The sequence below is a fragment of the Pogoniulus pusillus genome, chromosome 1 (assembly GCF_015220805.1).
Source record: "Pogoniulus pusillus isolate bPogPus1 chromosome 1, bPogPus1.pri, whole genome shotgun sequence".
NCBI lineage: Eukaryota > Metazoa > Chordata > Aves > Piciformes > Lybiidae > Pogoniulus > Pogoniulus pusillus.
Genome location: NC_087264.1, coordinates 27,803,868 through 27,815,974, shown reverse-complemented (window position 1 = coordinate 27,815,974; position 12,107 = coordinate 27,803,868). Strand labels below are relative to the sequence as shown.

The following is a 12,107-nucleotide window of genomic DNA, read 5'->3' as shown; positions in this document are numbered from 1 at the left end:
TATTCCCTCAGAAGTACTTGTTCCATGAACAGCAAACTAATGAGGCCTGGCTTCTGCTTGACTGGTATCCGCTGTCCTGCACCTACCCTTACCAGAGCGGCTACAGCTTGTCATGGTTCTCTATAAGCTTGTGCCAGAAATACTCCAATCCCTCTCACATTTCCACATCCTACCTCTCTCTCCTCCACCCGTTTCCTCATCTTCCTCCCCTGTCCCTCAACTAATGCCTCCAATATTCCCTAACCTTCCCTCTCCATGTTGCTGTATGCTTCCTCACATTCTTTTATCCCTGAGACAAGAGACACCACCTGCTGCAGCTGGCTCAAGAACATAAACACTGATCAACCAGACAGGAGGTACATGACAAATTGCTAGTTCAAAAGCAAGCCAGAAGACAACTGTTGAACTCATCTTGCACCCTCTCCTCCTAAGAAGAAAAAGTATGCACTTCTTTTTGTTCCCTCTCTTCGACTTAGAAGCTGATCTCCATGGAACTTTGAAGAGCTCTTGAAGAAACTTTGAGGTGTCTCTGTCACTGCCAAATTCAGCTGAGATCAACTAAAGCTGTTAAAATGGAACTGATAGAGTGATTACACAAGCTTCCTTTCCTTAGGAAAGTAGGCTAGAAATCCATTAAGTGTCTTACTTATGTCATCCCTTCATTTCTATTCTTCACTTAAAAATAACGATTCTGTTCCACCACATTCTCTTATGTAACCCACCCCTGAGCTGAAGTAGTTGAAACTTTTTGGGCTGTATTCATTAAGGGTGTGTCTCTCTGTATCTTTGTCCATTCTAAGGTGCTTGGTATTATGAAAAAGAATGGCAAGAAGGCTGATGAAACCAAACAAGCTTGGCTAACAGATATCCCCCAAAGTTTCTGGACTGGTATCACTGAAGCAAGATCTGAACTGTTTTTCCTCTAGCAAGCTGTCAGCTGTTCTCATGGTTACAGATCTAGGAATTTGGAATGACAGGTCACAGTTATGAGAAGGAGTAGAGACTTACTTGGCATGCTTCTATCTAGTAAATAACATTCTCCTATAAAGAAGACAAGAGGCTGCTGCACGTTATCACGACGTTTTTTCTCTGTGAAAACCACTTTTTAAAGTCTCTGGCCCAACAAAGAAGGTGCTAACCAGACTTATGGATCTCACTTACAGAACAAAGACAAAAATACCTAACTCTTGCACTCTCTCCATGACTATAAATGGACCACTGGTGCTTTCGCTGCAAGATTCAGCTGTGTATACACACTTCCCAGATGGCACGAAGCAAGGGGAGAAAAGCAGGTTTCCCATTTAAATGAAAGGGAAGGCAGGAAGGTTAAACGTTGTCATAGTGTGAAGTCTACTCTGTCAATTGGCTACTTGAAAAATTACCAATAGTTTTTTTCTTAACTGCCAAGAGTTGGGAATCTCCAGCTACCACTTTGTACAAATTACATTAGCACAGCTATGCACAATTGGGTTACAGAGGGCCACAAGCTCGGCTAACAGGACAGCAGTAAAACAGGCTTCCCTCACACTTCCAACTCTCCATTGCTGGAGGTGTCTTCCACCAGGAAAGCCAGGGCAGACCAGTTTCCAAAGCCTCTGTTAATTACTGCAAAATGAAATGCTACTCCTGTGCGGAGGAACTGGACCACCACCCACTGAGCTTCTCCCAAAGGCGAGCCTGCCTAGATGCCAGCAGTGTTCGGCCCCCACTGAGGCAGGCTGGGACTGAACTGCAGCCGTCAGTCATCGGTCCCCCAGTGTTCAGTCTCTGCAGCAGGGGCCCTGACACCCCAAGGACATGCTTACATACTGTGCTCAGGAAGAAACACAAATTTAACACTGTCAAAATGCACCACTTCAACCCAGAATGCTCTGTAAAGCCTCTAACTGAACCACTGCTCCTCTTGGAGAGCTCGCTGTCTGCCCAGCAAGTTGCCAGGGACAGCCATCCTCCTGGGAACAGCCCAGGCTCACCATCCTGGGATTTAAGGCCTGGTAATTCCAGGGCAGCAAGGTCTCTACATAGAGGAAGGACTCCAGAGTTTCCTCTCTCTCACACAGGTAGCTTGAGAGCCCACAGTATTTCAAAGACTCAAATGGGTCTGTCTTGATTTCCAGGTCAACAGCAGAGATGCCTCAAGTTGAGAAGCCTCAGAGGACCTCCTTCAGCTTCAGTCTCAAGTTCCTGGATCTGCAAATGGAAGCCTTGAAGCCCTGATAACAGGAATGTTATCAGAACTTCTACTCCCACAGTTGAAGACCTGGGCAAGTTTCCAAGGTCCCTGCTAGGCACTGGGGAGTCCAGTAGGCTTGACAGTCCAGTCTGAACACTGGTCTGAACTTAGTCAAAAGGAGCCAGGCTCCACATTAATTTGTAACACTTCCACAGAAAAGACTACAGAAATTTCAATGCAAGGGAATTTTTTATGTGTCACCATTTCCCATTAATTGTAAACAGCAAGTTTGGCCCATCTCTGACTTTGGTTTCCTTCAGAAAAGTCTCTATCCTTTGAGTCTCCATCTGAGAATATGCCTCCATCTATTAAAATGACCCAAAGAAGAATAAATATGAACACAATGTACCAGTTTGCCTCTAAAAAGAATCTTGACAATCTAAACCCATTCCTCAGGTTAATTTTCCAGTCATTTCCACATGTATGTACCTGCCTTGAACCTAAAGCCACTCTAAACGCTCATCCTGCCTCAAGAGTAATGAGGGAAAAGGACACATCCTGCAAAATTGAACCCACGGAGGTTCAAAGCACAAGCTCCAACTTCAGCATGCCTACACACTCACTCCTCACTATGGAAACAGTATCTGACAAGACTGAGCAGCTGAGGGTAGGGACTGCTGGTAGCACAGCATTGTCCAGTCCTGAAACACATCAAACAAGAACAAGCCTGTCTTGGTCACCTCCAAGCACCAGCAAGTACATAGTGCAGCCATCTGAGATGAAATACACTGTGCCTGACCATAGGGAGAACAGCACATTCCCTCTGTGGGTAATGCAGATAGGAAGGGGGGTGGGGGTGGATGGGGATGAACTTCACAAGCATGCATAATTAAAGCAGATGAAAGATCGGGCCCACTTAAATTTTTAGGCAGTGTCATGAAGCTGGTTCTGCCGTTTTAGACTCCTAGGCACTAGCCCATTTGCCAACTTGCCACAAAATTGATAATGAGATAACGAACATCAGTTCAAATGCAGGCTCTTGGCAAGCAGCTTGTCCCATCTTCCCCTACACTCTAAGTACAGAAATGTAACTGAGCCTTTAAAAACATTAAGTGTTGTATTAGCTAAGTGAATACTTACTTTACCAAAGAGACATTTAAAAAATCCTGCAGCTGCACTAAACTTGGGAAACCAGCAAAAACTTTTTCAAAACCTTAATTCTCACAACACTATTAAAGGTCTCGATTTCCCACGCACTTACACGAACAGGACATTCTCTCTGAGTTTAAAACCCTTATAATACAGCTATTTTTAGCTTGTCTATAAATAATTGTTAAAAGAACTTCTGCTTCACTTTTTAATTACAAGAAAAGAAGAAATTAAAAGTGACTGGGGCCTTTTCCAATTTCACAGCACCTAGAAACCGCATACAAAAGAAAGTAACGCCACTCACATCCCCTTATGCTGCGTGTTTTACATACGTGCCAGGTCTAACGATTGGTGTAGCACTATCGTACTGCACACAATATCAAGGGCTTCAGCAGTGCAGAAGCAAAACCCTAAGGGACCTGAATGATCAGTTTTGTTTTGGTCTGTATTCCTAGTCTAGTTAATCAGATGCACAATGTCATCTCAGAACTCTCTGTATTGTTTAAGTGTTATCACTAAATTCTTGTTCCCTATTAACCACAGACATAGCTCAAAGCAATAGCAGTGATAGAACCAAACGATTCTTATAACCCTTTTCCATCTTTAATTTCTTCTCTTCCTCTCCCTTCAGAAAGCCCCACCAGCCGAACACAGATATTTTAGAACAGAAAGCACAACAGCAGCAATTGCTTCCCTACACATCAAACTATCGGTTTCTTGAAATACAGTATGAAAAAAGTACAAAACCTTTTTTCCTTTTCCAAAACCAGGCCACAAGCTGATGCAAACAAAACCAGTATTGCACACAGCATTTTAGCTCCCGTACCACACGTCCTCTGTAAAAAACCCACAATTATCATGAGAAAAGTCCACCTGGAGGTAGCACCTACAAGTTTCATTACTTCTTGCTTATACATTATTTCAAAACGTATGTTCTGCTTGAAAAGCATTCAGTGCCAACGAGCTGGCAGAAGAACAGTAACTTGTGGTCTCAATAGAGGTGGGAGGGGTAAATCACTAAAGCAACATATGTCACTTATAAAACCCCAGGAAGCACTCTATAAGGAGTCGGCCAAATACATACTAAAGATCACGAAAAAGCAACTAACTACATGCTCTAAAAAGAGCACTTCACGGATGAAAGCTGCCAAATTACACAGGAGATTTACTGAAAAGAATGTGTTACTGCCAGGATGGACAAAAGCATGCATTCTACCCATTCCAAGCTCCTCCCCATCTCCTGTCATGCTCACAGCAAGAAGCAGCTCAAAAACTGACAACCACAGACGCCAGGATTGGAACAGACAAAGAAAAAAATACCTGCTGGTTAACGCCTGGAAAAATTTTAGTTTGAAGATTGGGTAAAGGAGACTGAAGGAAAAAAGAAAAAAAAAAAGGAAAAAAAAAAAAAGAGAAAACAACCTAGTTACGATCAAAAACGTCACATCCCGCCCCCCTTCCCCCCCCATGCTCTCGGGCCACCGAGCAGTTCCACGGCGACAAGGGCACAAGCGCGCACCTGGCCGCTTTTCAGAGGAGCCGGCGTGCAGCGGCGCTTTCCAACAGGCGCAGCAGCCCGCACACGGCATCGCGCTGCCGCCTGCCCCAGGCAGCAGTTTGCCGGAGTTTGCCTGGAGTTGGGTCACGGAAACCTCACTACAAACGGGAACGCAGGGTGATCCCGAGGCAGTCGGGGGTGCCCGGGAAGGGGGAAGCAGCGCGTCCCGGGCAAACTGCCCAGCCCCGCTCTCCGTCACACCTACCTGGTTGGTGTCCTCGCCGTGCTCCAGGTGCACGATGCCCTGGCTCCTGCCCTCCGTGTCGCTCAGCACGTCGTCCTCCGAGTCCTCCAGGAGAGACGAGGAGCCGGTGGAGGAGAGCGATGAGGTGGAAAGCCTGCGGGACTGCAGGTGCAACGAGCTGTCCGTCCTCAGGCAGCCGCCCTCCGGGTGCGCCGGCTGCGCCTGGGGGCTGCCCTGCGTCTCCTCGCTCTCCTCAGCGGTGACAGTGAGCCGGGGGATGACGGGCCGCAACACCCCGTTGGGGGGCCGGCAGCCCCTCTTCGCCGGGTCGGGCAGCTGCCGGGCGGCGGCGGCGGCGACAGCAGCGACACGAGCCTCGAAGAGGGAGCAGAGCTCCCCCACGCTCAGCCGCTTGGCCCGGCTCAGGTCCGGGCTGCTGTGCAGCCCCGCGCGCGGCTCCATGGCGGGCTCAGCGCCGGGCGCCTGTCGGGCAGCGCCCCAGGGCCGGCGGCCGGGGGCGTGCATGGGGGAGCGTCGCGCTGCCGCCGAGGAAAGTTCTTTGTGGCTCAGTCACCGGCCGCTGCTCGGAGCGCGACGGCGAGGCTCATGTCCAGCCCACCCTCCTTTGGGCAGCTCTGAGTCAGCCGCGGCGACAGCCGGGGACGGCTACGGTGCCCGCTGAGCCGGTGCCAGGGCCATCGGTACCGCGCTGAGCCCGCCTGCCCGCCCGCCGCCACCACCCCGCTCCGCCCCGGCGATGAGGGGAGGAGCGAGCCGCGCCGTGGGGAGCCCCTGCCCGGCCCTTCCCCTCCACCTACTTCGCCGCCCTTTTGGTTTCGCTTTCCCTGTGGTGGCCCCCGGGCAGCAGCAGGCTCCCGGGCCGCGATCTCGAGCGGTCCCGGCGGGGCGCTTCCCGCCTTACCTCTGGCAGTAGCACCGCCCTCTCCAGCAGCTGCTGCCTGGGGCCCGCTGCTCCCCGCCGGCTAACGGCTCCCCGGGCACGGCGGCTGCGCAGCGCGGGGCCCGCCAGACCCCCCTCCCAGCCGCGGAGAGGTGGGGCGGCTTCGGGCGCCAGAGTGGGGTTTCCCCCGCCTTCCCCCAGGCTTCCCCGTGGCGGTTTACGGTCCGTGTGCGCATCTCATCCTAGTGGGCGCCATCTGGTCTCGGTGTCGGGGCTGCTAGAGGAAGATCTCGGTGTCGCTGGGGGGTGCCGCAGTAGCGACTGAGTTGTCACCCGCGGGGACAGTGAGCGCGTGAGTGACCCGTGCGGAGAGTGGGCCCCGTCACGCTGACGGCGCAGCCACTGAGGGTGCTTAGGCCCCCGTGGTGCCGCGGGAGCGCCAGGAGGTCCCCACCGACAGCGACAGCTAGGTTTCGCGTCTGGCCAGCAGGCCCGCTGCGTGTGGCAGAGGCACCGGGGCAGAACCGCACTCCGCTAGCGCCTGACTTTTCCATCAGTCAGCGCTTCCCCGCCTGAGCCGTGCTTAATCTGGTTGCCTTAAGCCTCGGGTTGCCGTGGTACCCCAGCCCCCGTTACCGAATGTGTTCCAGCAAATAACGCACCCCGCCTCGGCACTCCTTGCCTCCTCACCTCCCACTCTTCCCCTAAAATGCAACTCGTGCTGTGTTGTAATTGTAGTTATTGAGACCTTTGGAACACCAAAGGCATCCCACTGTAGGGCTGCACCAGCTGCGATGATCAGTAAAACTAATAATTTTGGAACCAAACGCAAAAGTCTTTAACTTACTTTTTGCTCATTTATCTCATTGTTTCCTTGTACTCTCCCATCTGTCTCTCGCCATCTGTTGTCTCTTGCCGGGTTCTTGTGCTGTGAGCTCCTTGCAGAAGGGACTGCACTCCGTGGATCGTGCAGCGCAGGCCATGGCCGTGGGGACTCCTCGGGCCTGGGATACTATAAATAATTTGGTGACCTGCCTTACTCATCAGACTATTCAGTTGCCGTTGACTATTTTACAGCCCAATCATGTAGGTAGTCTGAAAAGCTCTCAACAGGTACCATGCAACATGCCTTTTGAGGCCACTGCTGTGCCACTTGCAAAGCCTACAGCTTGCAGATGCCCAGCTGCAAGCAGTAAAGCAGCTGAGAAACTACTCAGCTGTCTCCTGTTGCTTTTGTAGAATCAGGTGATGCCTTGCCAGTAATTTAGCCAGGCTGAATTTCCAGTTTAAATGACCAAGTCTTGTGACAGATTTAGTCCTTTATGTAGAATCACAGATTTCCAAAATGGTGGGGGTTGGAAGGGGCATCTGAGGATCATCTAGCCCAGCCTCCCAGGCTAAAGCAGGGTCACACACAGCAAGTTTCACAAATGGGTTTTGAAAGCTTGTAGAGAATCTACTTCCTCTCTGAGCATCCTGTTCCAGGGCTCTGTCACCCTCAAAGTAAGGAAGTTTCTCCTGTGTTCATATGTAACCTCCTGTGCTCCAGTTTGTACCTGTTGCCTCTTGTTCTGTCACCAGGCACCATTGAAAAGTCTGACTCAATCGTTCTTGCCCCCCACCCTATGGGTGTTGCTAGGCATTGATAAAAGCTCCTCTTTCAGTCTTCTCTAAGCTAAGCAGCCCCAGGTCTCTCAGCCTTTCCTTGTTAGAGAGATGCTGCCCCAGCCTCCTCAGCATCTTCGTAGCCTCTGCTGGACTCCCCAGTAGTTCCCTGTCTCTCCTGAACTGCAGAGTCCAGAAATGGACACATTACAACACAGTACTCCAGATGTGTCCAGTTGTGAGGAGCTGCCAAAGTATGTGTATTGGGGGAGGCAGGGATGATAGCTACAGCTGAGTTCTGTGACAACACAGTAAAGCTGCAGAAGAAAATGGCACAGGGCGTGGCTTTTCACCAGTGGGCAGAGAGAAAGCCAAAGCCACCGCAGGAGGATGTTCCCTCATCGTCGACCATAGCGAGTGTAAGTTCTTTCTGAAAGCAGATGAAAATCACCATTTCTATTGTTAACTTTGTCATTACTTTCAAATCTTAGAGTGCAGCAAAGCAGCCCCAAAGCCCAATATGTACCTAAAGTCCTAGCAGTTCCATCAAAAGCTTGATTTTCTAACTGGTGTTTTTCTGAGAAGGCTCACAGTGACAAAGGGACAGGTAAAGCAGAGAATGCAGAGGCCTTTTCTGAGTCAGTGTCCAAGACTGCACAGACACAGCTATTTCTGTAGCTGTGGCAGCTTCCACGAGCAAGACAGGAAGAGTTTATTCCCAGGTGAAAGGCTAAGTCTGACCTTTGTTGGGCCAAAGAGAAGCCCTTCCGGCAGCCCTGCTGTGCGTGGGAGGAGAGTTGGGTGCAGCCTCTTTTAGCCGTTGCTCTGCCTGCTGCTTCTGCAAGGACAGGATTATGTGTGGTCTGTGATTAGGAAACCTTATTTTTAAAGTTTCCTTATTTAGGAAACCTTAACTTTAGCAACAGCTCTGAGACCACCAACTCACTCCACACAGGACTAAGATCAGTGATAAAATATTTTAAAGGTTTTACTTTCAACTAATGAAGACAGAAAGAAGACAGAAGCAATATATTTGGTTTTAACAAATAAATACATGTATAAAACTAGATCAATGTCATTCTAATGCTATTGGTTAGTGGTCATTGGTTGGATCAGATTAGATGGGTTTAACTGGCTGCTTTTATACCATATCAGCTTTAGAGAGCTGCCGATCTCTGAAGTCTGTGTAAGATTTAACTCGAAGTCTTTCAACCCCTCCAGGAGAACGAAGGGGTACTTCAGTCAGCTGTGTGTCACTATTTTTGCTCCTAAGTGTAGAACTGTTCTAACAAAAGGAGTGGTGCCAGGCATCCTGATACCGGTGACATCCTGCATTCCCGACAGCAAAGGGCTGTCAGCATCTGTTAATGAAGGTTGGCAAGAGCCAGGTTTGATAAGAGACAGATACCTGTGTGTGTGTGTGTGCCTGTTTTACAAGTGGGTAAGCTGGTGTGCAGACAGCACGTGAGTCAGCTGCAGACACAGAGTGAGTCAGGGGCAGAAATGGGTGCTTCAGGTTTGCTCTTGGCTTCTGGCTCTGGGGAACCAGACTGGGTTCTCACCTCAAGGCATAAGGAGTTTTGTTTACCACAGCCACTCTGATTCATGTCGCTTCTCACTGCCAGGGTTTCGCATTTCACACACTGCCATGACAGAAAGGACTTTCTGCCTTTATTTATATTGGCAAAACCCTGGCTATTTCATTCCCATGAAATCCCTTTCTAAACATTGTTATCCTTAAGATATTGCTTATTTTTGCTTCCTTTTAGTTTATATTCCAATAGGGTGTCCATACTGAGACAATGCAGAGGGAAAGATATGGTGGACCCTGGACTGGCCCACAGTCTGGAAAGATTTAATGTAGACAGCAGTTTAAATGTGATTTAGAGAGGAGCCTTGGGTTTAACTTGAGCTGCTTTGCATGTACAAAACACTTCATTGCCCAAGGGAGACTTCTCAGAGGACTTAGAGTGTGGCAGCTGCCTCTCAACTCCACGTCCTTCAATTTCAGCCTAAGAAGACCTGAATCACATAATCAACCAGGTTGGAAGAGACCTCCAAGATCATCCAGTCCAACCTAGCACCCAACCCTATCCAACCAACTAGACCATGACACTAAGTTCCTCATCCAGACTCCTCTTAAACACCCCCAGGGATGGTGACTCCTCCACCTCCCTGGGCAGCCCATTCCTATGGCAAATCACTCTCTCTGGGAAGAACTTCCTCCTAACATCCAGCCTGTACTTCCCCTGACACAACTTGAGGCTGTGTCCCCTTGTTCTGTTGCTGGTTGCCTGGAAGAAGAGACTGACCCTCATCTGGCTGCAACCTCCCTTCAGGTAGTTGTAGACAGCAATGAGGTCACCCCTGAGCCTCCTCTTCTCCAGGCTAAATACCCCCAGCTCCCTCAGCTTCTTTTCACAGGGCTCGTGTACCAGGCCTCTTACCAGCTTCATCGCCCTTCTCTGGACACATTCCAGTATCTCAACATCTCTCTTGAATTGAGAGCCCAGAACTGATGTATGATTGAGAGTTCTGAAGCTGGCGAACAGTCTTATGAGGAGTGAAATGGTGTTACTTAGTCTGGAAAAGAGGTGGCTGAGGGGAAACCTTGTTGCTCTCTACAATTAACTATAAGGAGGTTGTAGCGAGATGGGAGTTGGCCTCTTCTTCCTAGTATCAGGTGATGGAATGAGAGGCAATGTCAAAGTTCTTCACTGAGAGAGTCATTGGACACTGGAATGGGCTGCCTGGGGAGGTGGTGGAGTTGCCGTCCCTGGGGCTGCTCAAGGCAGGATTGGACGTGGCACTTGGTGCCATGGTCTAGCCTTGAGCTCTGTGGTAAGGGGTTGGACTTGATGATCTGTGAGGTCTCTTCCAACCTTGGTGATACTGTGATACTGTGATACTGTGAGTTTGTGTCGAGAGGAGGTTTAGCCTGGATATTAGGAAAAATTCTTTACTGAAGGGTTAGTCATGTATTGAAATGGGCTGCCCAGGGAAGTGGTGGAGTCACTGTCCATGAAGGTGTTCAAAAAACATATGGACATGGTTTAAGGGTCATAGTGCTGTTGGGCAGACAGTTGGACTCGATGATCTTAGCAGTGTTCTCCAACCAAAACAACTCTGTGACTCACTAGTGTCTGCTGGATGCAACAGATACGAGCAACTTCATGTTTACAAGTAGATGAAATATCTCTTTCAAGATATAACGGGGAGGAAAAAAAACCCTATGGAAAAGGTGAGTACCTTTTAGTTTCGGAAGGCCGTTTTCCAGAACCTGAAAAAAGGCGCCTGAGCCTCCAAGCTGGTCGGGTGATCCGCCCAGGCAGGGCAGAGCCGACCTCGCCCGCAAGCTTTTCCTGGCCGAGGCTGAGGTTCCCTCAAGTGGCTGAAATGGAAAGCGCAGCTCCACCTGGACAGGCAAAAAGTGACAACGGCGGGTGGCTGACTCCCACTTAGGAGAGGTGTGGGTCAGGAGCGGTTCTGCGGGACGGCCACGCTCTCCGGTGCAGAGGAGGCGCCGGCAGAGCGACTCCGGGCTGGCCAGCCGGGTGTAGCTGGCAGAGCAGCAACGGCAGTGATGCTGGGCAGCCGCCAGCTGCAGGCAGCCTGGGGACACCAGTGCAGTGTTTTAGCTGTGCTCTCTTGGTTGCTCAGGAGATGAAGTGAGCAAGCTGAAGCATGTTACAGTCACAGCCTCTTTTTGTGATATAAATACGACTAGATCAAACTCTCCAAGTACACAGCTACTGCATGCAAGAGAAGAAAAGGGACCCCAGATTTGGGATACACAGTGTGAAAGCAACTGCTGCGGAGAAATGGGAGCTCTTCCTTTCTTTTCCCCAGATTAATTTCTGTAGGCTATTTACCAAATTCCTCTATGCAAGATTTGGAGTATTTTTTATACAAACTCTGGACATCTGCTCAATGAATGCCACATGAATAAAAGATTTGGGAATCTGCTTTTACCTAAGAAGCAGCATAGCTGGAGTTTAGGCAGCAATTAACGAAGCCTGCTGTGGCTGGATTTATTAAGATATGCAGTGACACAAACAGTGCTTCAACTGTCCCCTGCCCTGGATGTCTTGTCTCAGATCTGTGGAGCAGCACATGCAGGAATAACTTTTTCCATTCCCCAGCTCAGCTGCTAGTGCCCCAAATACTGCTGAGCAACTCAGAGGCTATGGTAAGTTGATGACTTGAAAGGAGAATCCATAGTTGCTGAGGAAGTACAGGAGAGATGCTGTTGTGTTAAAGCAGTCACATAAAGTTGGATGTAGATTCCAAGATAACAGTTGGCTTACCAGGGGATACTGGGATTTGAGAAGATCCTGAGAGAAAGTGAGTATAGTTGTGCAGATCTCAGCACAGTGATGAGACCGATTTGCAGGAGAGAGACAAGAAACTGAAGGTCCCTTTGCGGCTGGAATTACAATCACATTTCCAAGCCATGTGCCTGAATAAAAGTACCTGGAACTATTCAGCTACCTCACCTACAAGAGGGAGAGCTACTGAGTTCTTTCTTGAAGTAGGT

The 12,107-nt window shown here is 49.5% G+C and overlaps 1 protein-coding gene across 2 annotated transcripts in view; it reads right to left on the bottom strand.

The window, feature by feature from the left end:
• Window positions 1-7,096, bottom strand: part of ITPKA (inositol-trisphosphate 3-kinase A) — a 43,674-nt gene extending 36,578 nt beyond the window's left edge. Inside the window, exons 1-3 of one of the 2 annotated variants that reach the window (XM_064146059.1) lie at window positions 6,813-7,096; window positions 5,086-6,242; window positions 4,643-4,693 (exon numbers count right to left, since the gene is read on the bottom strand). In XM_064146059.1, the coding sequence (XP_064002129.1) occupies window positions 4,643-4,693; window positions 5,086-5,589 (555 nt within the window). In that variant the 5' untranslated portion in view covers window positions 5,590-6,242; window positions 6,813-7,096. Of the gene's footprint in view, window positions 1-4,642; window positions 4,694-5,085; window positions 6,636-6,812 lie in introns of those variants that run through there. The other variant, XM_064146060.1, reaches the window with a different exon arrangement.
• Between the last annotated feature and the right edge of the window lie 5,011 nt (window positions 7,097-12,107).